Below are 27,237 nucleotides of genomic sequence, written 5' to 3' on the forward strand. Positions count from 1 at the left end.
CACGAAGGAATGAAATTAAGAGGGCATTGAATCCAATGTGTGTTTCTGAGGGGTACTACAGTAAAAATCATGTGAACTCAGTGTTAGTGCCAGTTCTTTATCCTCCATCACACATCAAAAATAAGCAATTGACAAGAATGTGAAAATTTTGGCTGACAGTGAGTTGTAGTGGCTACAGGGTTAACACCCTACCCTGCCAGCTGAAGTTTCACTATGACCCTGTGTCACGTAATCCAGCTGTGCTCCATTTGTCTAAAAATACACAAAAACGCCCACAATGTTACATTGTGTAATGGCAACATAAAAATAAAATGGAAACAAAGAGAAACAGAAGCTGGGCTGTCCTGCTCACCTGTTTCACCACTTCCTTTCCTCTTATTTGAATGAGATTCAGGCAGTGAAAGGTGGTATATTCATTTAAAACTGCACGGCCACTTCACTTGATTCAGACAAGACTTAATTTGATTGCCAAAGAAGCCTCACTGTTATTAATAAAACCTAAAATGAAATGAAGAGATAATCGGGTTAGGAGTGGGATATTAAAAGAAATATGCCATATAGTGTAGCCGAAAACCCCTCAGTCCTCTGTTCTCCAGATCTGTACTTTGGGACAAAACATACTGTTTGATCAGGTCTTTCACTTTGCATCAGCATACATTTGCAAGGTGCTTCTAATAGGGAGAATACAGCCAACAGGTTTGCCAGATAAGAGATCATGTGATCCCACAGCAGCAGGGCGAAGGTACATCTGCAACAGCAGCAGGTTACCTGGCAAGCCAAGGAGAGACGTGTGGGTGTGGGCTCTGTCTTAGTTAAACAATGCTCTCTTCTTTCTTGGACGGCAAGCTTGCCTGATTTTTAATTTGCACCTTCCAGCGCCCGGAGGAGTCGACCGCCATGTCCCTGAGCCGCAAGAACTGGTCTGCTCTCTCCAGGTGAGTTCTGGCTTCATTGCTCTTTGTGAAGAAGTTTAGTGCAGTGGGTGGTGAGGTGATGACCTGGTTGTCACACTGTGACATGCATCACAGGGATTGTTTCTTGAAAATTGTGTTCAGGCTGAAAGTTAAGGCTTTCATACTGCTCACCCCTGCTGTCTCAGACACTGACACTCATTCTGGACCCATCTTTGTAATATTGAAAGGAAGGCTAATTAAGTCTGATCAGGTTTATTGGTATTGTCTGGGTGATTCTGTCCGCTGGGTATATCTGCTCACGTTATAGTCTTGCCTAAGTGGGTCTATACTGGATATAGGAGCTTGTCTGCAAGGCTTCACCCACCTGATAGATTTGGTCATCCTATCTATATTTTGACCCTTCCTTGTTATGTGTGTTTCTGAATCTGCTTGCCATCAAAAACGGCTGGGATTTTGCTTGTTCCATTTCACATGCTGGGTGAGTGGCACCCAGAGTTAATAGCTTTTGTTTACTCTGGGTACAAATAACTCTGTAGCGGTAAAGGCCAGCTAAGTTAATTCCTAAAATTTGGCTACCAAAATAGCCTACCGGACTGATTTTTTTGGCTGAGCCCTCCTCCTTATCGGTAGTTTAGAGGCTAAAGAGCTTGAGTGGACAATACCACATGGGACGATCAGCTATGCAGTTGGATTCTTGCCCAGTTGCTTTGCCTAATTATGCTCTGGTTACATCACTTAGGGGCTGTATTGAATAAATTCTTGAGGATGGCACACACCATAAAAAAATTCTGCCACCCACTGGCTTAAATAATATCTTAACTACAGCTTACAACATGTTTGGATACCATAACAGCTGTTGGCAGTATGATGGAATGCAGTGGACTCTCACTTCTTTACTTAGAGCATGTTTTCACACTAATAATGTGTGGTTCGGCATACATGTCTCTCCTGTATTCATCCATCTTGGGTGCTGTAAAATACGTTTTAGAAGCTCAACTGTCAATATAACTTAATGAATGATGACCACTTTTGCTCTGACCAAGGGAAACCCTAAAATGTCCGAGGAAGCTGAAAGATCTGAGTCAAATGATGTGGGCTGTCAAAACCTGCTTTTTACTATAGTACCTAAGTAGGATAAACCAGGTGGTATGCAAATCTGGTTATCAGAGCAGAACAGAGCAGAATAAGCAGCCTTAAATTCACCTCTGCTCATATTTCTCTGCAATGTCCTTGGCATTGCAATGGGACCGAAAAGCAACATGCTATATTTACATTTGTGCTATTCAAAGTGAGTGGCATGGTGGGGTAGTAATTAGCACTTCTGTTTTGTTATTGTTCCCATTCTCCCCATGTTCATATGAGTCTTCCTCAAAGTACACCAATTTGCCTTCCACATCCCTAAAAACATTCATGTTTGGTAGGTTACAAACTCTAAATTGGGACATACACATGAATGGGCTTTGCAGAGGACTGGCATACCAACCAGGGTTGTTTCCTACCATGCATCTCCTGTTTTGGGGATAATCTTCAGCCTTTCACAACACAATGGATTTAATATCAGCTCACCTTTACATTTTTATGCTATTGTTTCCTTTCTGTTACTGGGAGTTGCCATTGATCAACCAGTTCCACCTGTTTAAGAGTGAAACTGGTGTCCATCAACTGATACTAAAAAAAAAAAAACAATAGGACATATCAAGAGAAATTTCAGAGTCTTCAAGTCAGGGGAAGTGAAAGCCATTGAGACAAAGAAAGCAAAGCAGGCTGGGAGGCATTATTCATCTGTTTTATCAAAACACTGTCAGTTGCTGCCCAGAAACCTCAATATTTGGGGATAAATGTGTACTTATATGCAGGATGTCAGTGTGTGAACCAGTAGGGGAGCATTGCAGCATCCCAAACCCCAGACACAACTGCACAGACACAGTTTCAGATTCCAATAAAGAGTTTTATTGCCACAAATACCTTAATTTATTCCACAGTTCCAGCAGTAAGATTTCCTTTCTCCACTCCATTCTCCTGACTCTGCAGCTTCCTTTACATCGGACCCAGGAGTACTTTGGTGCTATCACATTACATCTAGGAAGCCCTTTTGGGTTGGGGGAACCTCCCTGCTTTATGGGAGAGTCTGCCTCCATCAGATCCCCCCAGCAGCACCCGAGATCCCCAACAGCTGCTGCCCACCAAAACCTTAACTCTCATGCAGCCCTGCAGGTGTCCAAATGGGATGCATACCAGAGGAATGTCACCACCCAATGCACTGGGGAAGCACATGGCCCTGGGAAGCAGTCTTCCCCTGTCCATCCATTATAATGGCCTCCCGACCAGGAAATGTACAATTAACCAACCTGGTCAGGATTGCATCCATCCACATTGTTCCATTTAAAGGGCCTCCTGGCCAAGTAATTAACAATTCAACCCGGCTGGAATTCCAGCCAACCCATGTTGTCCATTACAGCTACCACTTCCTTTCTACCATTTTTCATCTCAGTTCTGCTTTGCTTTACAATTTATAAATGTGCAGATTTGCTCTACGTGGTAAATATCCTCTTCTTTGATAAAATGCCTTTCATACATAACCCAAATAGCTTGATAAAGCAATCAAATGAATATTTAATACATACAGCACCTTTGTGGATAAACCTGTATGATACTTTCATACCACAATCAAGTAATAAAGAAAGTGTTAGAAAGCACTTCATTAGGCAGTCAATTGACCAACCTTTATTTATAGTATGCTGTTCAAGAAGGCACAATCAATTATACTTTTATGTATGTAACTCATTTTACAGTGCTGCTCTCAGAGTTCATTTACTTCTTGCATGTTTTCTTGTAAAATTATATTTTTATCATGACAAGCCAGGAAAGTTAAGTGAGTGCTATTGACTTCATAGGTACTATGGGTAACGCCTCAGCTGTGGGCCTGTCAACGAACACAAACACAATAAGACACAGTAAGACCCACTGCCTGTGAATTGTTATTGGCTGTCTGCTAGTATGACGTTTTGCATAAGCTTGCTAGGCAACATTTTATAATAACTTTAATTAATAAGTCATTAATAAACATTATAAGGATTTGCTCATGTGTATCCAAAGAGCTTCAAATGTCATTAAATAATAATTCATATATCAGTAATAATTTTTTTGTAAGCAAATTTTTATTTAGAATAAAAGTGATAAAAAAATGAAACAAATAAAATATTATTAATAAAAGAAAACTTCCCCTCATGACATAATAGTGGGATTATTAAGATGCAATGTGAGGATGGATATATTGGTATATTGTATATGCTGGTAACACTTTAGAATAACTTTCATTAATAAGTCTTTGACTAAATATTATACAGTGCTATTTTACTTCCTTACAAAATACTTATTCATTAGTGTTAGGTGTATTTTTAGTATCAAATCTAAAATTGCAACTATTTATCCATTCTAAAACCTTCTGGAGGTTTCTTAATGAAAATATTAAACATTATCATTAAGTCTTGCCATTTGGGAAACACAGTCACTGTTGTTAGGGTGTGGCTTGAGCTTGAGTTCCGCCCTAAACTCCACCTCCTGCATGCACTTTCACTTTGGCCTCACCTATCCACATCTGTTACTAAGCAAAGGGTATCACATTGAGTGGTGTGGCTGAAAAAAAAAATAGAAAGTGCCTTTGCTGAAGCATTGTTGAGCTTCTCTACATTTAGTCATTGGTAGTTTTGGACCATTTTGCCTGACTTTGGATTTTGCTTTTGTTTTGTGCTGATTGGGATAGCATTGCTTGTTCCCTTTTGCTGGCCTGTCTTTGACCTATTGAATGCTTTTTTATTACACTTTGGATCATAGATTTGAATAATAAAATTCCATCTGTTTTGACTGCTCATCGTGTCTTTTTCCTGTAGACTCACCCTGATTTGAACTCTCACTATGGTGCATGTCATCTACTGAGCTTGATAAACCAGTGGTCCACTCTCTAATGAATAGCTTGATTTCATCACCTCACAATTTGATGTAGGGTCTTGCAGTAGTCAAACAACTGACTTTACCAGCATGGCTGAGCTGCACAACCCTAACAGTAGGTACATCTAAATATCCCAAACTAATCATGATTAGTAAAACATGAATAGAAGGCAGATCATTATTAACTAATACAAAACACATCAAATTGACTAAATTGTCAGCATTCACTGCTGATTATATGGAATTGGTATGGCAACCCCATCCAGCTCCTATTCTTCATCAATGTCTTTATTAAGATGCGTGAGTGATATGAGAATAATGGTCAAACATTAAGGATTTCCTTTTAGTATGGAAGGCACAAAAAGGCTACCATGATCTCTGTTACAAGATAATGGAGACATGTACACCTTATTCTATATAGAAATATATTCACAAGCACGTGCAAACTGCCTAAGACTAAACTAAAATCAGACCTAAAATCAAAGGTAACCACAGAAATGACCACAGCAACCATCTTAGATTTCAAGATTGGCCAAGACTGATTGAATGCCTCGCTTGTGAGATACTCACACACCAAAGATGGGTAGCCTACTGGTTAAGCATATTCATTTTAGAAAGCATTTCCTTTTTGAGCCTCCTGTAGATGGTATCATCAGAATCATTGGTTCAGGATATTGGAAGCACAATATTGGGTTCTTCTTGCTGCTGAAGATCTCATTCATAGAATCCTGGTCAAGCATTTTGTTCTTCCTTTAGTGCCACTTCAGTAAGACATGAGGAGCTTGCTCAGCACAGCATGCAGAACCAATCTGATGACCCAGTTTTGTGTTTCATGACTCGTTCTCAATATTTTGAACAATGTTGTGATTATTACAACATGGACAGGTGAATGTTCTTATGCTAGCTCATATGCAGTAATAGGCGATTAACCTCCTCCATTCCATCCAGTTCATTTATGGAAAGTATATGCTTTTTGCCAAACAAATCCTTGACTTTTTCAACAGGTCACAGCATTTAAATCTGTAGTACTTTTTTAAAAAAGGAGTGTTTTTGAAACCAGATATTTAGAATTATGAATGTAATTGATAATATATTAACATACAGTACCTCTTAAGGTTTAAGCATATACATTAATCTTCACATTGTGTGAAATGAAGCTGTGTGTGTGTGGTCAACACAGTGGGTATCAATTACTCCTTATCATCATTGGCATCATCATCAATATCATCGTCTTTGTTGTCATTTTCAGGCCTCTTTGTGTTCTTTCTAACTACCCAAAAATGAAGTCTTTGAAACAAGTGTTATCAGTTGATGAGTTTCCCATGTTTTTTCTGTGGTGTGTTGTATTTAGTCCAGAATTGATCTTGTCCAACTTTGCTCTGACTGTCATACTATGTGAACAGCACATTGCTATTTACAAGAATCCAGACCCTTCATTATGTTATAGTTTTCCATGGGTCCATGTCTTTGTTTTCCATCATGGTTAGACAAGTTGAGAATTTGTTGTTTTGTACTTCTTTGGGTAACTGTTAGCTCTTGTGTTGCTTTGATATTTGTTGCTCATGTTTTACTGCCATATGGTCAAATACTTTTCAATGAAGTCAATATACTGGTGATGATTATTGCTTTCAGTTGTTTAGTTAGGATTAATTCATACTATCTCCATTGATTGTAATTTTCAGGCAAATACTGCTGGTTTGTGATTTTTAGCCTTTTTCATCAGTGGTGTTAATTGATGTTGAATACGGCTTTCATCTTGTTCAGAATAATATTATAGGACAGACTGGTATTATTCTTTCTTAACTTGCGGAGAACACGGTTCCCTGTCTTAAAAAGCCAAGGCCAGACACTCTTAACGCCAGCTAAAAAGTCACAGTTTTCATTATGGGGCCCCTCCTTGAAATGCTGCCTCTGCATGTTATTTGATAAGACAATAAATCCCAGACCAATTAACAGGGGTCTCTTAGAGGTATTACCAGGACGCTCAAGTTCAAAGAAACAGTCATAATTCAACAAGTGGCAACCTTAATGGACAGAACTTTGCACCAATTGTCAACCAAAAAGATGGCAAGACCTCTGTTCCTTCCTTTAAAAACCCTTGTGGGACCTAAATCATCTTTCTTCTCACCAAGCTCACTACTGCCAATCTGGTCATAACTTTGGTTGTCCATTGCCAACTCCAGAGTCTATAAGTTGAAGAAATCCCTTTACTCCGAAGGACAACTGTGCTGGACTGGAAGGGTGGAAGACTTCTCTGTACTGGATTTGCCTTTAGTCCTTACCTTGCTGAGAAACAACCTAGAGATACCCAGAAAATATGATTTTGCTAGGAATAAGAGGACAGGCATAATGTGTTTGAACCTCAAAAGAATGTGCAACCATAGTGAAGAAGGAGATAAGTTCCTAAAACAAAGACATAAAATGTGCTGAAGATTCTTCCACATGCTTGGAGAAAGCCGACCATGAAAGGAACAAAGCATTGCTGATCTGTTATGTTATTGGTGTAACTGTAATTAAAAGGTAATAACTTTGTGAAGGATAAGGTCTAGCTGTTATAAATTTCTATCTTAAATCCAGTAAGAGAAGCCAGTGTAGACTAGCTGTGAGTGAACCAATGCCACCTTCTTGGTGCATTTAATAGAGGCTTATCTTAACTATCTAAAGAACTTACCCATCTTAACCAATTAATTCAAAGATGAGAATTCATAAGTTATGTGCCTTTTTCTATTCGGGAGGAAAAGTTCAACCAAGCTTTAATTTTATTTGGCTCAAGAAATTTGCTTGGCGTCATAAAGTTTATGTAGCAGCCTTAGGTTTTCCAGTCAGTACAGCAAAATGTCTGCCAGTAAATATGAGAACCATGCAGCAGGCTGTTGTGAAGTGAACTTGAACTGAAGTTACTGCATCCATAGAATACTGAGCTCTATTTAGTCAAGGTGAATGCTGGAGACATTATTTAGTATCCAGGGCATTTTAGAAAGCCTTGTTTAATTCAGTGTGTACTATGTATCATGGTTCAACTAAGACCCTATCACTGGATTTAGTTTCCATCCATCCATTTTCCAACCCGCTGAATCCGAACACAGGGTCACGGGGGTCTGCTGGAGCCAATCCCAGCCAACACAGGGCACAAGGCAGGGAACCAATCCCGGGCAGGGTGCCAACCCACCGCAGGAGACACACAAACACACCAAGCATGCACTAGGGCCAATTTAGGATTGCCAATCCACCTAACCTGCATGTCTTTGGACTGTGGGAGGAAACCGGAGCGCCCGGAGGAAACCCACGCAGACACGGGGAGAACATGCAAACTCCACACAGGGTGGACCCGGGAAGCGAATCCGGGTCTCCTAACTGCGAGGTAGCAGCACTACCGCTGCGCCACCGTGCCGCCGGATTTAGTTTCTTTTCTGTTTATTTATTTAATATTTTTTTATAAAATCCTTTGCACTTTATGTTATTCACATGTTTTTGGCTTCTTTTTTGCATTCTGTTAAACGTAAACTAGTGTTTTCCTGTTTAATCATTTTGCTGTGTCTTAATTTTGTTAATTATCTTCCTTGTCTTTCATATGTTAAGCCAAAGGGGAGGGACCTCCTTACATTGCAGGTATCACATTCCATGCCACTTATTTCTTTCACACCTAATAACAGAGATTCAGCTAACATTGGCTCCTAATAAATTAACATAATATAAAGTTCAACTGGTACACTGAAGAATTTGATACATTCATTTGAAATTCATCCTTTTAATTCTTTGGCCCTTTTCACTTGCTATTGTGATCTTCCACTGTGATGCAGAATGTTTGTCACCACAAATGTTGATGTGTCTGAGACATGAGCAGCTGGTAAAAACTGACTGACGGTTTGCCAAATTGTAGTCAATTACACATGTGCAGCCTTACGGGCTTTGTAATAAAATAAAAATTAATAATCTAAAAGTGTTCTTTTATCTGTAAATTCCTCTGTTCTGTCAGATGAGTGTTATTACGTGAGGAAAAAATAAAAGATCAGATGTTAGGGGTGAGTCAAACCAAAGTTCGCAGCCAGCAAATCAAAACGATCTCTCGTCAAACCCAAAACAATAGCCTTAACTTGAAGTTAACAAAATCTGCAGCCAAAACTTCTGCGCAACAGAAACCAAAGATATTTTCATGGTAACTTGCAAGGACTTATTTGCAGTCTAGGATGACCAGGAGTGCTGGTGCTGACCGTTATCCTGACTCACTGTGCCCTTCTAGTCCATTTATCTATTGATGTAAAACAAGATGGCACTGAAAAAGACACCAAAACATTTTAACTGTGTTAACTAGATTTTTATTCCAAAAAATCACTAATACATCGGAATTCTGAATAATTTAAAGCCCAAAATGGGTATAAAAAGAAAAAAAAAAACAAACCAGGGAAATCACAAAAACTTAAAAACTATAAACTGCTGATTTTGGTTTAGGTGGTATTTTTCTATCAGATGTTATTTATTTTGTAGGTTATATTACAATGATTAAGGTACAAGTCACTCAAACTTATTCAAATCAGATTTGATGTGGAATTCCCCTACCCATCTAGAGAATAAAAATATCAACATTTAAAGAAATCACTGGGGCGGCACGGTGGCGCAGTGGTAGCGCTGCTGCCTCGCAGTTAGGAGACCCGGGTTCGCTTCCCGGGTCCACCCTGCGTGGAGTTTGCATGTTCTCCCCGTGTCTTCGTGGGTTTCCTCCGGGCACTCCGGTTTCCTCCCACAGTCCAAAGACATGCAGGTTAGGTGGATTGGTGATTCTAAATTGTCCCTAGTGTGTGCTTGGTGTGTGGGTGTGTTTGTGTGTGTCCTGCGGTGGGTTGGCACCCTGCTCAGGATTGGTTCCCTGCCTTGTGCCCTGTGTTGGCTGGGATTGGCTCCAGCAGACCCCCGTGACCCTGTGTTTGGATTCAGCGGGTTCGAAAATGGATGGATGGATGGAAGAAATCACTGACAGATCTAACAGTATTTAGAGGTGCAATATTCTGAAATTGTTGGGAACATTATTAATTAATACACTTTTAGACAGTTCCTCAATATGTACTGCACATTTGAGTTTTTTTCCTGTTTTAAATAAAAAATGGTGTTTTTTTTGCCCCATTGTGTTGTAGCAGGTTGGTTATGATTCTTTCAGAGGAGTAAGATAAGAGCATGTGCTAGCAGAAAAGTATAAATTATTACAATAAATTATTCATGTGGCAGTGATGTCCCATCAGGTATTACCCCAACAGAGCTGTTAGAGAATCAAGAATTATTGTTAATCCAAGACTATCTGAACTGGGACATTCCTAAAAAATGTGTCCCAGTAAGGCAAGACTTGTTGACAGTTACATTTACATTCTTGAACGGGTTATAACAGAGATAATCTGAGTTGAGACAGAGGTGTTATGTACATTCAACCATGCTCTTTATGAATTGTTGAAGAATATCTGGCTTTTCAAATTGTTTAGAAAATGGATGGATGGATGCATTTTTTAATGGCTGACTCTCATTATCTGCACATTAAATTGAAAGGCACCGTTCCTAAAGCTGCTTCACTGATTGTCCAGTGGTGTGCTCTTTTTGCTACAGTTTAGACAATCTACTTGTACAATTTTTGTAGTAGATATCGAGAAAAGGTAAGGCACAATTTTAGAAAATTTTGTATTAAAAATGTTTTACTGTAAAGTTATATTTGAAATTGTTCATATTGTATACTTTGAACATAAAAATAACTCAAGGTCCCAATACCAGTCCTGTTTCTTATGTTAAACTGTGCATACTTGTGGGATGGCTGGAATACAGTATTGTCTATTAAGGCTGCATCTGAGAATGACATCTCAGTTTTGGAGCATCTTGTTCACTGATATCTTATTCTAAGTGAATATTGAACCACAGTTAACGGTAATTAATGGCAACTAGTGCATATATCAGAAAACACAGGTAGGAATTAGGTGCCGAATATAGTAATCAAGCAAGTACAAAGTAATTTCTTTCAAATTAACCCCAAAGTCTCAAAAATGTGTCATTCACAAGAAAGCAGCACAACGGGAGGTTAAACAACACCATAGCCTCCTTCTCTGTCGATTTCTGAAGAATTATTCATTTATCTGTGAACTTTGTCTTTTAAAGAATGACTTGTCAATATAAATCTGAATATACTAAAAAATTAAAATAGGAGAATGTTGATTTTAATAATGTCCATTATCCAGGCTAATGTATGATGAAGACATGACCAGCAGATAATGTCTTATTTAACACTTTCTATCAGGTTGCTAAAATCATTTATTTTAATTTTAATTTCTGTGTTTGTGCTAGGTTAAGAGAACAGCTCTGAGAGAACGTAAGTGTGATGTAGGCCACCTGACCTACAGTATAAGGTGGTAAAACTGGATAATATTTACTTTTAACACCACTTGTTCTGCCATTTGTTGTTTCTAGTCATACTTTCTAGTAGCAGTTCTTCAACTTTTCAGCTAGTTTTACATAGACCTGTCTTCTCCTTTTCCTTCAGGGGTTCATCATATCTTGTTTGTAAGAAAAATCCAAGGGCAACCCAATTGAACCCAACGTTTCTTTGCATCCTCCAGTTATCTGGTTTTCAGGAAAGGAGGTCCATTTTTTTAATAGGAGTTTACTAAAAGTGTTGAGCACACAGTAATATGCTTGTCCAGAAAGAGTTAGTAGATTTTATGTATCAAACTTGGTCTGATGCACCTGCTGTTATCTGTTTGCTTTTTGTGTCCCTCTGGGTGTGTGTGGAATGTCTCGGTTTCATGGCTCAAGGATCATGTTAAATAGGATGCGATTTTTTATATTACAATTATTTAATCTCTTGTGTAAGCAATATAACAAACACAAAACAAATTTCAAATAAGACAACCTCTCTCAGAGGGAGACATGCTATTCAGTACAAAGAAGAATTAAATTTCCAATAATCTTTATTCATCCAATAATATTCATCAGAAAGTGGGCGGTATAACCTACAAAATTTTAAAATCAAAAAATCATATAAAGACTCCTTGGAACATCCGTGGAATTTAAAAAGCTTGGAAGTGTATGACAGTGGACATGTTCACATTTATCTCATTTTAGCAGTAGAATCTTAAAGTGACTCACTGTGAAGCATATCCATTTTGTTCCAAAAGGCTCCAAAATCAAGAAGCAGAGAAAAGGAAGAATACAATGAAAATTGCCTCTTCAGTTCCCTTATTGTCTGAAGGTGGCCTTCTTCAAGATAAGTGTAAAGAGCACTGCAGTGAGTTGGCTGGCACAGTAGCAGACACACAGCGAGTGTCCATATTGACCAAGCAGAAGTACACAACTCATAGCACTGCTCTCACATTCTGCTCCTTATTTCTGCTCTTGGCAGGTTTTCATTAGACTATAGATAATAATAATAATAATAACAAATTTCATTTATATAGTGCTTTTCTCACTACTCAAAATGCTTTACATAGTCAGAGGGGAACCACTTCAGTGACCACTAATATGTAGCACCCACTTGGATGATCTGACAGCTGCCATTATTGTGCCAATATGCTCACCAGGTGGTGAAGGGGGGTGAGAGAAATTGGCAGTTAAATACAGGGGATGATTAGGGGGCCAAAATAGATAAGACTGTGATGGGTAATTTAGCCAGGATATTGGGAAACACCCTATTGTTTTCGAAAGATTTGTAGGAATCTTTAAAAAAGATGGAGAGACAGGACCTCAATTTTACATCTCATCTGAAGGACAGAGTTATATTTACAGCACGGTGTCTTCATCACTGCACTGAGGCTTTGTGATCCAGTGTAGATGAGATGAGAGATGACGATCATATTAAGGCTGCCGCCACACATCTGCAGTTACCTGTGTTAGTTAATCAACCACATGCCACAGAGTTATAGTTGAAAATAATTAAGGTGGCACCATTGCTGCAGCTTGCACTTCATCAGACAACAGCTTTGAACAGGAACTTGAAATTGCAATGCGTCAGTCTGTAGCATCCGCATTATCTGTGCCAAGAAACTTGCCATCAAAGAATGATGACATGAAACTGGATCCATCAGTAAAAGCTGAAATGGCAGTGTTTCAGAGCAATGGCAAGCTGGGCATTGTTTAGAACAAGTGTATCAGTTATCTGATGATTGTGCCGCCTACTTCAGAGGAGGCAGAGCGTGCTTTCTCAGCGGCTGGCGTACTTCTGCACAAAAGTGCGCTCTTGCCTGGACAACCGCACGCTGGACATATTAATAATAATAATAATAATTAATTACATTTATATAGCGCTTTTCTCAGTACTCAAAGTGCTATCCACACAGGGAGGAACCAGAAAGCAAACCCCCAATCTTCTTACTGCAAAGCAGCAGCACTATCACTGCGCCACCTGTGAGGACATTGTGCTTTCTACGCTCTTATTACCGCAACTAAAGATACATGTACTTCTATGACAGCATGGACTGCTTGTAGATAAGGTTAGTCTTTTATTTATGTCAACATATTGCAGTAGTTTTATTAAAAATAAGTGTCTGTCGTTCTAAAACCGTTCACATGTGAGATGCCCGTGCCCTGTGTCATCCCTGGGAGCCCGGGATTCCTGGGAGTGAAATGCGGGATTCCCAAATTCCTGGGAATGGATAAACCCGTCCGGGAATGGATTCCCTAGCCACCACCCTTTGGTGTTTCTTGATTAAGCATTTGAGGATATGCACTCTTCAGGTGGAGTTTCTTTTCTGTCTCTGATGTATCTTTAGGATTGCAATCACCAAGACTGTTATAATTGACAAAGTGGGAATTGTACTACTAGATCACGTCTGGCCACTCAAGAAAATGTCTAAATGTGATTGGTAATCTGTTTTTTTTTCACTACAGATCTTTATTTTAATCCTAAATAGCACACAAACACATTCATTTAAGTTAATTAATTTGAATTAATTTATGTAAATGCTTCCATACAGGAACTAAATGCCTTACTTCTTCTGTTAATGACACAAACTGAAACATAATTTGTTTTGCGGATGTTTTTTGTCAAGTAAAATACTGAAATTTGCAGTGAATTCAATTTTGCACAAATCATTACTCTCATAACTAGTTGTGCACATGTATAATGCAGCAAAAGAAAATTAATTTACAGTATGTGACCATCTCTCTCTGTCATACACTCAAGACTGCAATTGCTGTGATTGCCATCAGAGTTGCCAAAGCAGGAAGCAAAACAAAATGTCTGCATGTGACAGCAAAGTAATTCCAAGGTGTTTTGTTAGGAAAACTTTATATTTAACACAAGTACCAGGCAAATGACACGTAGATGTATGCTGAATAGCATGTGAAAGTGCATAAACCTATATATTAAAATTGTACATCCACTTACAAAAATACCTGAAAATGCACATACATTCAAGCACACAGAAAGGGACTTTCCTAACATTGCTGAATTGGAACAGTAATTTGGTGTAATTTTGCTGTTGTCTTTCTAGTATATATTCATGCACCCTGCGGTGGGTTGGCACCCTGCTCGGGATTGGTTCCCTGCCTTGTGCCCTGTGTTGGCTGGGATTGGCTCCAGCAGACCCCCGTGACCCTGTGTTCGGATTCAGCGGGTTGGACAATGGATGGATGGATGGATATTCATGCACCATATTCACAATACTCAACTCATCACTCACCACTCTGATGTATCCAAATCCAAATCATATTATGTGACATCATCTACTGTTAAATTCTGCTCTATACTTGTAATTTCTTTATTTTACTGTTGTATTGTATTGAGGATTACTTGTGTTCTATTCTGTGTATTGGATTGTATTAACCCCCTTCTCTTTGACACCCACTGCATGCCCAACCTAACTGGAAAGGGGTCTCTCTTTGAATTGCCTTCAAAGGTTTCTTCCTTTTTTTCCCTACTAGGGTTTTCCGTGTCTTTTTAGAGAGTCAAGGCTGGGGGGGCTGTCAAGAGGCAGGGCCTGTTAAAGCCCATTGCGGCACTTCTTGTGTGATTTTGGGCAATACAAAAAAAAATTGTATTGTATTGTATTGTATGTACGTGTCTTTAAGTTCTATCTTCAAGGTTTCAATAAAGCTTTGAATTTAGACAGAATTAAAATGTTAAAATGTATTTAAGTAAGTCTTTGAGCAAAAAAGTGAGCCAAACTATATATGCACTGACAGAAGCCTTTTGCTTCTTTACATTATTCTCATTATGAAGCTGAATCATTTTCCACTATTATGCGATACTGTTATTCATTTGGTAACAGCTCTGTGCCAGGAGGAGTGGATCATTATAAAATTAAGGTGGATCAAGTTGATCGCCTATAAGGCACAGATGGACATTTGCCCGGTCAAAATAAGAAAGTCCTTGAGCAACAAGAAAGCCACAGCCCTTTTATAATCTCTAAATCTATGAAGCACAATTTCCATTTGCTGCTTGCTCTTTATATGCAGCTTTGTTTTCAAAGCACAGACTTCAAAATTTGGCTCACAGCCGGCATAAGAAGTATGTGTGATGAAGATCTGTGAATTCTATTAAAGAACATACACTTAATACATTGTTGTTTGTCATTGCACTGACGAGTAGCGACGTGCTACATGTTGGTTGGACGTTGAGATATGAATTTCACTGTACATGCAGCTAGTCATGTTTTTGTTGAATAAATTTTGGCCTTTGCCACCCTTCCCAGGGTAGCTAAAATGGCTCAGGGTCAGAGCAAGTGTCAAGAAATACTACAGTGTGATCTATCAAGTGAGAAAGAGCAACACTCACGTTGTGAAGTTGGTATGAAGGTTAGCATGTGTGCCTTTCAACCAAGCATTTAGATTTGATTCTTGCCTATCACATTTCACTTTTTCTTCAATCAAGTATTTTCCTCACTTTTTTTGTCATGGCCTCAGGCCACCAGGGATAGGGCCATATTGTCTCAAAAGTAATTAATTGCAGTTTATTGTTGAAAGCGTCATGTAACTTTCAACCTTGTGCCCCTGGTGGTGGGCATGCTTCAAAGTCAGAATTCCAAAGTTGACTCCAATCTCAGAAAGAATTCGGATCACTAATCACATTTAGCCTAACTTTTGCCCACTTTAAATTTACAGGAAAGTTTGTAAATAATACCCTGATAAAGCTGGGAATCAGGGCTATAGTTTCAAAATATTTAGTGTGATCTGTCAACAGAGTAATGCTGCATACCATTTACCTTGGAAGTCAAATATTGACGTTGGGAATGAGATCACATCTGAGTTGATCGCATTCCAGTAAAGCATTTGGAAAACCAATATGGATGCGCCAAGGATAACCTTTGTTGTGCTTGCTCATCTGGAATGGATACAACTCATTATGTGGTATTTTGTTTATCCAAACACTGTGGTACCATGTCTAGAGATAGAGGTTGGGCAGTACTGTGTGTACGACTGATTTAAAGACAGAAGTACTCAAAAACAGTATACTCTCACTAAAGTTTGTGGTGTAAGTCGCCATTTTGGATTGATGTCATGATGTGAAGTTGGACAAACTCTGACTTGACAGACCAGCCCCAAAAAACTTTTTTAATGAGTTTTATGATTTAGAAATTAAACTTGTTTGTTTCATCATAGATGCTTTTCTAAATAACATAGCAGCTTCAAATTCTGTCCTACACCCTGTAGGCTAAAAGGCGCCAACCATTTTTAATTAAACACACACGGTGCAAACTTAACAGACCTTAAACAGACATTCTATATGTGACTTTATTAACATTCCAGAAATTCACTAATTATTACTGAATGACAAATCAACATAAATAATACAATATGTGAAAATCATGAACACCAATATAATGAACTGACCTGTCGCTTGGGAATGCTCAAGCGTCTTTCTGATTCTTGGAAGCTCCTGATGCAGCAAACTGAGATGGTGCAAACTGAGTTATGCAAAAGTTCAGACATTTAAATTTCACATTTTTTAAAAGGAATTATATTAAAGAGACACTGGTTATTTATTTAAATCTTAAGGTGCATACTTAATTCTCGTTTTTTGAATTATTGTTTCAGAAAATAGAAAAATGCTGTTACCAAAGTGCCACCCGAGGTAATCACCTCGTAGATTCACCTCATGTGCCAGCCCTGCAAATTTCAGTTTTTCTTTAATGAAGGATATGCCTCAATATTTTTATTATCGCACCAAGTCACCCTAGGTGGGATCAGATTGTCTTCAAACAATTTGAAAGAAAAAACAGCAATATCATATAGAGAGAAGCTTTCCAATACTAACAGTATCTGTGTACTAAATATAACTAGTTTAAGGGTAACAAAGTTTGCTAATGTATCACTTTTTTATATTTACACTTTTCCACTTTCTCATTCTGAAAATGCTGTGTAATTCAGCCATGATTGTTCATTCCTACTATTTGAACAAGTTTGTTGGGATGTAACGTGGCTATGCCTCACCTTTCCGTGGCTTATTTCTTGTTTCCAGTGTGCCAACGCTGTTATTTTTTTACCCTTTTAAAGCAACTCACTTTAACATGAAATACCTGGCAGACTGTACAGTTTTAGGCCTGGTCCATGCTGGTCTATTTTTCGAGCCTACTCTTTTGAAAAAAAAATAGCTGAGGTAGAATGCTTAATTTTAAGCTATTATCCTCAAAAAGTGTGTTCTTTTTTTACAAGCAAAAAGACACATGAATTGGTTGCTGTCTTCAGTGCAGATCTTTCAGTCATTTTAATGCAAATGAGGTTATATTAGTATGAAAAAATACTCTATGGAGGGTAAATGCAAAGGGGAAATCCTCAGCCACCTCCATTTGCATAGGAATCAACGGAATGAATTATAGTAGATAAGAGACAACCAGAGCCGGATTAACCTGAATCTACCAAGAGGGTGAAATTTTAAAGCCAATGAACAGTTTTTTTTTAAATTTAAAAATCTTGCTTTACCTAAGGCGGGGTGGTGGCTCTGAGGCTAGGGATTTGCAATGGCAATCGGAAGGTTGCCGGTTCGCATCCCATAAACACCAAAAGAGACTCTACTTCATTGGGCCCTTGAGCAAGGACTTTAACCTGCAATTGCTCTGTCCTGGGTATGATGTTAAACCTGCATCCAGCCCTGCATGCAGGCCCTCCAAGCTGTAGGGAAAAATCTGAGGGTTGCTGGCAGAATTGGCACTCCAGCCACCATAAAAAACCTCACACTCCATCTGAACTAGTGTGGTGCTGAGGTGTCACCAGTTGCATGGCTGCACTCGGGTCCTAATCTGGGATCCTTAGTTGGTTTGTCATGTGGTGGGTGTGGCAATGCGCTGTATGAGCGCATGCTCCTAACCTCTCTCTCTCTCTTCTTACCCAAGGATATTTGACAGTTTAATTAAAAGGGTATACAGTCAAACACAGAATTTCGTCTGACCGAGTTGAGGCGTTTTGTACTTATGGCTGAGAACCATAGGAAGATGATAGATAGATAGATAGATAGATAGATAGATAGATAGATAGATAGATAGATAGATAGATAGATAGATAGATAGATAGATAGATAGATAGATAGATAGGGTCATAATGTTCTAAAAAAAACTGCTAAAACTAGCCTCACTTTCATTATCATTTACAGGGTCTTCTCATATGCTTTCTGATTCTTGGAGGGCCCTTTAAGGTTTGTTTTGATCGGTGCTTCTCCACATGGTTAATTCTTATGTATTCAGCACATACCATTTCCTTACACCAATGTTACTCAACTTTTATGGCCCTGAACCCCAGTATTGCCTTTTTACATTCATTGATGACTCACTAGCAGCAATGGCAAAGGTCCACCTTGGTGAAACAAGTGCCTGTCTGGGGGGTTGGGGGGTTTAGGGGTGGCACTTAGAAATGGGAAAAAATATTGAAAAAGACTGCCAATCGCTTTGTTGCCCAACTCAGGACTCACAGCAATCTACTTGCAAGTGTGGTAATGCGACCCACACAAGATCCACATATACGTTGACATACGGCCAATTTGACATACAGCCAAACAGGTTGGTCCCAAAAGGAGCTGTACTTAGGCACAGGACTGCATTTAGGTGTGATGACCAATCATAAAACAGAACTATTGCCATTCCTATAACAAAAGTGACCCCAGGATGAGGTGTAAACAGGAGTTGGGAAGGGGAACTGGGGCAAGAGATCGAATAGCAAGGAAATTGAGAGTGGGAATTGGTGGGTGAACTTGAGACAAACTTATCTACCTGGCACACAGGCTATTGAGAACTGCTAGTTGAGCCCTGAGAGGCTACAAGGGTTATGAATAGGAATTTATGTTATTATTTCTCTGGGTCCATTCCACATATGTTCTTGCCTTGTATTTTACAATTAGGTCCATTGAGTACAAGGAATTCATTGCAATAATTGCTTTAATGATTTAAAGTTGTTTTGAATGTTCTAAAATCTAATCCTGGTGTGTACTTTTCTTGTGGGCGCAGTCACTTTTGGTGGAATTTGTGTATGGTTACTATCTCTGTAGCCAGAACAGTGATGTCAAAATGTATAAAGGTGAACATCACACACACACTTGCTGTCATCGATTCCGGATACAAAATAACAAAGAACTTTTACGCTGGTAGTTGCTGTGTGATTATGTTAAAGGTTTAGAATCATTTGTGTTTATCCTCATTTTGAATTTAATAACGACCATCGCTGGTGCTCTTGGCTTTGATTTTGTCCATCTTATGGTCATGTGTAATTATTCCCTTTGCCAAATTTCACCTAGACAGAACAGTGTGTTTTGTTGCTTTATATTCTTAACATTTTAAAAGTATTTACTACTTTGTTTACACCCTTCTTTCAAACAGGTAGATATAAAATAAAACAATATAATAAAATAATTTACTTAAATTAAATCAGTTTTACTTGCTACATTCAATTATATGCACAGTACAATATGTAGAGAAATGCGTACTTGTTCAACTCAAAAGCAGTATTGTGCATTATATTAATATTATAAAAATAATAATAGGGAATCATGTGTATCTAAGCAGTGTCCTCATTTAGGATGTGGATGATCTATGGAAAAAAGCTCCTCTTCAGTCTCACTGTATTTGTCTTCAAGCAATGGCAGCATTTCCCTGATCGCAGCACAGAATAGAGGCTGTTGTTAATATCTTTGATAATTTTCTTTGCCCTGGTTCAACATCACTTAATATAGATTTCCTGGAAATTGGACAGTGCACATACAGTGATGCATTTGGCTGACCATGTCACTCTCTGAATAGCTTTACGTTCTTGCTGCATGCTATTTCCAATACAAACAATAATACTTTCTGACAGGATACTTTTGATGGTCAATATGAAAAAGTTCTTTAGTATCCGGGAGGGCAGCCTACAATCCCTGAAGCATCTGAGGTCTCCTTTTTCACCAAGGTGTCAATGTGCTTGAACCAGGACATGTCCTCTGTGATATGGACACCGAGTTATCTGAAACTACCTACCATGTCCTCCTTACTGCTATTAATACTGTGGGGATGGAAGTTCCTTTGCTGTTTTCTCCCAAAGTCCACAGTAAACAAAACTTTGCTTTGCTGACATTCAGGACAAGACTGTTGTCCTGATATCAGTGTGACAGACTCTCCATTTCATCTAGGTAAGCCTGTTTGTTGTTGTTAGATATCAGGCCTGTCACAGCCGAGTGTCACCAGCAAACTTGATGATGATGTTGGAGTCATTTGTAGCTGTCCAGTCATATTGTAGAGGTAGTACAGCAGAAGAGTCAGAACTCAGCCTTGTGGATCCCCTGTATAGAAAGTGAGGGATGATGAAGTGTGACCACCCACTCAAACCACCTGGGGATTCCTTTCTTTTTTCCTGCAGGAGTTTTGGGGAGTTTTTCCCTGTATTCTTAGTGAGTCAACGCTGGGGGGCTGACGATTAAACAGGGCATGTTAAACTAAAACCCATTGAAGTGTGATTTTTGAGCTATACAAAAATAGATTGTTGTGTATTGTTATTACTGTTCAGATAGTAGGAAACCCAGCTGCACATTGAAGTGCTCAGATGCAAGTCCCTGAGCTTGGTGAATAGCTTAAAGGAGTTTTGTGTTAAATACTGAACTATAGTCTATATATGGGATTCACACATAATTCTTTCTCTTTTTTTCTGGGTGGGTAAATACTATATGTAGGATCAAGGTGATGGCATCATCCATGGACCTACTGGAGTGATATGTGAACTATAATGGATCTAGTGCTCAGCACACTGAAGAGAATATGTAATTCTTAACTAGTCTCCCTAAACACTTCATTTAAATAGGTGTTAGTACAATGGGACAGTAGTCATTCAAGCAGGTTGGATGTGATTTATGAGGTACACGGACAGTGATGCATTTATGACAGACTGAGTTAAGGAGAGATTAAATAATACAGTGAACACAGGTGCAAGTTGATTGGCACAGATCTTAAAATTATGTCCTGGATTTCTGTCTAGACCTGCTTACTTCCTGGTGTTCACTGACCTGAAAGCTCTCCTTACGTTTTGTTCCAACACAGTAAGCACTGCTTCCTCGCATATGTGCTGGATTGCTGGTTGGCAATAGCAGCAATCTCATCGAAGTGCATGTGGAAATTAATCTATTTGTCTGCCAGAGAGGTGTCAGTGCTCACTATGGTGAGGACAGTTACATTATAGTCTATTATTGTCTATTACTGTCCACAGACCTTCCACAAGCACCTGGGATCAGAAGGCTCAAATTATTCTTTTACCTTTTCCCCATTCTGGCACATAGAATTTTTCACACAGAGACACCAATTTGGGAGCACATGCACAAATATAGAAGGCAAATAGAAACAGCACACAGACATATAAGCACTCTCACTCACCCCTCAACGCCTACTTGCAATACTGTCAGGGTGTGTCAGGTATGTTTGCTGTTTACTTTAATGGCCCGTCTCAAGGTTTCATGTTGGCCTTCATTCACACTATGTGTCTGGAAATTAAAAACGTTTCCAGCCTCTTCCGGTGTAGGAGTCACTTGTTCACCATCTGTGTAGGTGGAATTCAGGTTTTAAACGTGCAATCACAAAGAATGTGCAGTCAGGGTTGGGAGTGAGAGGAGACTTAAGAGCTTGCTAGTTAGTCAGGGCTAATCTCCTCATGTTTGTGTTGATTTTCTCCAGGTTTGCATATCAAAATGATTGGCAAATATAACTTGGCCTGATATGAGTGAGTCAATTGTGGGCATGTGATGGGCCGAGAACCCAACCAAGGTGGGCAGCTGCTTTGTGTTCAATGCTGCTGTGATCGACTCTACCTGAGAATAATTGAGTTCCCAATGTGGATGATATTTGATTGGTGTTCATCATTTTTGGAGCTGTAGAGCCTTTAACTGTATGATCCCTAAAATGTCATCTACTTCTGGTGTAAGCCTTTACATCCAAAGTCAGCTAAACTCTGAATTTGCTTGTTTCAAATGCCTGGGATGCATAGGGAGTTTCTTTTTTCTGTTAGCTGGCAATTTCATGTTCCTCGAACACAGCAAATGTTGCTAATTTCTATATAATCTTTCTTAAAATACGTGTTTGTTACTTACTTAACAGTTGGTTATTTACAGTTACAGCTAAAAATGGTACTGCTGCCATTTCATTCGGGTAATGCAACAATTCTTCCACAACATAGTATGACATTACAAAATGATGGGTGTTAATATATATATTGTAAAAGGCGCTATATAGCGCCCAACCCGGCACAGACTCAGGCAGAGGCACGTACTTAAATAAAACATGCTTTATTATTTCTTCAGCCGTGGGGCACGTCTTCCCTGTGTCCCACAGGCCCAACACAGTCCCAAACACACTCACAATTACTCTCTCTCTTTTCCCTTTACCACCACTCCTCCTCAGGCTTAGTCCTCCTCCTCCTGACTCTGGCTCTCTCGAGTGGTGGTGGCTGGCCTTTTTTATACCCCACCTGGAAGCGTTCCAGGTGCTTGATTACCTGGTCCTAATTGACCTTCCGGGTGGGGCTGACGAGTCGACCAGCTGGGCTGGAAAGTCCATGCAGCTCCCCCTGGCGGCCATCCAAGCCCCCAACCAGGCTGTGGAGGACTCCATCTCCCATGGAGCCTTGCGCCAGGTTGGGTAATCATCGTCCACCAGGGAGGCTGCCACCAAGCGTCCCGGGGAAGGTACTGAGCTGCCCATGGTGGCTCCCCCAGAACAGATGCAGCAGGGGCGTCGGGACCCGGCTGTCCTTCACATGGCCCCTCCCTCAGATGAGGCTTCTGGGGCTCATCGGCCTGCCCCGCGAGGGCCGGTCCTCTCCAGGATAGGGAGTCGGCATTCTTGGCTCCGTTTCTGAGGCCTGTGAAAATATAATCAACAGGTCTGGGGGTGCTGCCCAGACGTCCTTGCCACTCGGACGTCCTCACTGGACAACACCTCCAGATGTGGCCATCGCGGCCGCAGTTATAGCACGCCTGACCCCCTCCAGTTCGACCCTTGCGGAAGTGGAAGCAGGCAGGAAACTCCTGCCCCATAGCCCGCTCTGAGGAGGGCTTGCGACGGTTCCGCCCCTCTGCAGCGTAGCCCTCCCGCACCGTTAAACCAACGGGCTCACGCTGCACCTTGTTAGGAGTCCCCGACCGCTTTGTCTGGGTCTTCCTCTTTCTTTGGGGTGCACTGACGGTCTGAGTCCCCTTATGGGAAGAAGAGAGACCCCGTACCATCTGCACCCCTTTAGACGGCCGTAAGACAGGCGCAGGCAGTCGGGGCGGAGTTGTTTGGCAGCTGATATTCACCAACTGCCTCCCCACACGCTCTTCTGCCACGCTGTCTGTCATCACAGCAACGTCTTGTGTTGAGGACGGAGTGGCCTGGCAAGCAGTACTAATCATCACTGCTGCCGCTGCGCACCGCCCTCCTTCCTGTTCAACCCAGGCTTTACCTACCCGAGTCGCTGCGCCCTGCAGGCTGGAGAGTGACGCCCCACGTGTCCGAAGCCATTCAACCAGGGCTCCGCACGGGCCGCCGAGCTTCTTCTCAAGCCCCTCCTTTGACTCCTGCAGGACCTTAAAGACATTAAATAAGGACTGCAGGGTGAGGACAACTGATTGCACCTCCCCTGTAGCCCAGGAAAAGTTAATAGTATCGGTCGGCGGTGGACTAGGGCTCCCCTTGTCCCCTTCCGCCGACCGCGAGCTATCAAGGCCCTGCGGCACCTCCGCAGGCCCGTTCGGGTAATCTAGAGGCTCGGGGAGAAGGTCCGTCAGCCCCGCCTGCGACCTTTCCTCGGCGGGCAACTGACACACGCCCTCCCCCCCTTCACCTGTTTCCAAAAGGAGCTCCTGCTCCTTGGGCGGTGACACCACGTCGGGCAACTCGTCCGGGCTCTCCTCCTTCAGCTGTTTACTCGGCTCGAAGAGAAGACACAGCCCAGCCTCGCTCTCTCCGCCGTCACACCACAGACAGACCTCATCCGGCCAGCAACGGGTGCTTCGCCCCTCAGCACCTAGGAGGCAGGCTGACGCGAACGCGGAAAACCCTTTCTGCGGCCCTTCACCCTTGGGCCCATCACCTACCTCCGGCTGCAACCCGTGGTGCTGGTTGGCAGGGCGGCGTCTGGCGGCTGGCTTCTGTGCCTGCCCGGCTTTCTTTTTCCCCATTCTGAGTGGTGCCTGCAGCAGCTCCTTGGCGGCCTCAGTTGCGCTCTCTTGCTGTGCTGCGCGAGCCGGCTTGCAGCCCCTGCCATGTGTGCGCTCCTCACGCCTCTCGTGCTGGCTTGCAGCTGCCGGCTCCTGCCGCATGTGTGCGCTTTGCGCCTCTCGCGCTGTGTTGTGCGTGCTGGTTTGCCTGTAGCTGCGACGGGAGCGCGCTCTCCGTGCAGCTGAGTCGAGCATGTGCCTCGCGCTGTTGAAGGTCGCTATGCCGGGTCACTGCATCAAATTTATTGCAGGTTCCGGTCCAAATGGACGGACCGGGATCCAAACGACTACGCCACTTGTAAAAGGCGCTATATAGCGCCCGACCCGGCACAGACTCAGGCAGAGGCACGTACTTAAATAAAACACGCTTTATTATTTCTTCAGCCGTGGGGCACATCTTCCCTGTGTCCCACAGGCCCAACACAGTCCCAAATACACTCACAATTACTCTCTCTCTCTCTCTCTCTCTCTCTCTCTCTCTCTATCCACCTCAGCACCACCACCACCACCACCACCACCACCACCACCCCTCCTCCTCCTCCTCCTCCTCTGGCGTCGTCGTCGTCGTCGTCTTCGTCGTCGTCGTCCTCCTCCTCCTCCTCCCGACTCTGGCTCTCCCAAGTGGTGGTGGCTGGCCTTTTTTATACCCCACCCGGAAGCGTTCCAGGTGCTTGATTACCTGGTCCTAACTGACCTTCCGGGTGGGGCTGACGAGTTGACCAGCTGGGCTGGAAAGTCCATGCAGCTCCCCCTGGCGGCCATCCAAGCCCCCAACCAGGCTGTGGAGGACTCCATCTCCCGTGGAGCCTTGCGCCAGGTTGGGGAATCATCGTCCACCAGGGAGGCTGCCACCAAGCGTCCCGGGGAAGGTAGTGAGCTGCCCATGGTGGCTCCCCCGGAACAGATGCAGCAGGGGCGTCCCTGCCGGGCATGGGACCCGGCTATCCTTCACAATATATTTCATTTATCTGCATTGGAGAAACATGAGAAAACCTTTTTTTCACAAAAAAAAACTCAAAAAAAAGTACTGATGAAATTATCAGCAGTTTTAGAAGTTGTAAGAAATAATTATATTTCAAGCAGGTAACCCTGCAATTATTGTCACCTGACATGTTACTGGCATTGGCAGTCACATATTCAACCATTTAAATAGAGAAATTGTGACTTGAATTCTGCTTTGTGTGCCTGTGTGTACCACACTCAGCATGGAGAAAAGACAGAAAAGTATAACATTTTCTGAAGAGGTGAGAAATGAAAATGTAGAAAAGCTTAAACAATTACATAGCTACATGTTCATCTCCAGAGACCTTCATGTTTCTGTGTCCATTATTTAGAAGTTCAAGGTCCATTGCACTGCAGCCAAACTCCTTGGATAAGGATGGAGGCAAAAAACTAAGGAAGCATTACATGAATGATGGAGAAAGAACTGCCAAGGTACAGTCACAAGGTACAATAGTGTCAACCTGAACAATCCATCGCCATCTCAATGAAAGGGGGTTCTTTCGTGGGAAACCCAGGGGGTCCCCATTTCTGACTTCTCGACATAAGTAAGCCAGACAGGAGTTTGCAAAACAAACTTGAACAAACCAGATGAGATGAAATTAGAGCTTTTTGCTAAAGCACATCATCTTTATTTTTAATGAAAAAAATTGAAGCCGTCAAAGAAAGGAACAGATCAAACACAGAGGTGGATCACTGATGTTTTAGGATTGCTTTGCTGTATCTGGCACTGGGTTCCTGGAAATTATGCATGGTATCATGAAATCTGAAGACTGATATGGAATTTTGGAGTCGGTACATAAAGCTTTGCCTCTATGGAAGGTCATGGGTCATTCAGCATGACAAAGACTGAAAGCACACTTCAAAAAGCACTCAACAATGGTTTCAAAACAAGCAGTGGACTGTTTTGTAGTGGCCAGCAATGAGTCCCGATCTACTGTAAATCCCATTAGGTATTTGTGGGGAGATTTGAAAAGAGCCATTGAGAGAAGACGACCTGGTTAAAGAAGAGTAGAGAGGTGCTATAAACTCACTCACAGCTACAGGAAGAGCTTGACAATAATTATTCTATTTAAAGGGTGTGCCACCAAATAATCAAATATAAGTCAAGAATGCTCAGAATTTTGTCAATATTCTTTTTGGGGTTGTGTGTGAAATAAGATTAAATTTGCCTGCTTTGTCCAGGTTTTTTGGTGTTCTTCCATTGTGAATAAATTATATACATATGTTTTCACCAATCATCTTATAATGCCATACATTTTGTGGAAGAATTGATGCATTATCTGAAAAAAATGCAACAATGCTAATATTTCTGGCTACAACTGTACTTGATTGTTACTGTATCTGTGCAGTGCTAAGTAACAATGGGCTGAACTGAAATCACCCATCATCACTCTGACACCCGTGCACATGGAGTGTCCAGCCTAGGCAGACTGGTGTGGCCACTACATCATGTATAGCTGGAGCATGTGCACACTTCATGGCTGACACGATTTCATAATCTTTTGTTTTCTCAAAAATCTCATTCTTGTTTCACAAGAATCACCTATGCCAAGTTGACATCAGACTTTCTTGATTTCATTACAGCTTGACACGCCAGTGGACAGTGGAGGATGAGGAAGAAGTGGAAAGGGAGAAGAGGAGGAGGAATCGAAGCTTTTGCTCCACATCTGAAGCTCCTGAAGAGGAGGCACAAGGGGCAGCTCTCCCTCAGCACAGGTAATCAGCAGTTGGACATGTGGGTATCAACTGCGAGGGTGGACTACTTCT

General features: G+C 41.3%; 1 protein-coding gene across 5 annotated transcripts in view; it reads left to right on the forward strand.

Annotated features, from left to right (window-relative positions):
- Positions 1 to 734: 734 nt before the first annotated feature.
- The window catches only part of lad1 (ladinin), a 70,035-nt gene continuing 43,532 nt past the window's right edge, over positions 735 to 27,237 (forward strand). For 4 of the 5 annotated variants that reach the window (XM_028796979.2, XM_028796980.2, XM_028796982.2 and 1 more), the window contains exons 1-2: positions 736 to 935; positions 27,055 to 27,186. In XM_028796979.2, the coding sequence (XP_028652812.2) occupies positions 898 to 935; positions 27,055 to 27,186 (170 nt within the window). In that variant the 5' untranslated portion in view covers positions 736 to 897. Of the gene's footprint in view, positions 936 to 27,054; positions 27,187 to 27,237 lie in introns of all 5 variants that reach the window. The other variant, XM_028796981.2, reaches the window with a different exon arrangement.

Source organism: Erpetoichthys calabaricus, chromosome 3, assembly GCF_900747795.2.
Source record: "Erpetoichthys calabaricus chromosome 3, fErpCal1.3, whole genome shotgun sequence".
NCBI lineage: Eukaryota > Metazoa > Chordata > Cladistia > Polypteriformes > Polypteridae > Erpetoichthys > Erpetoichthys calabaricus.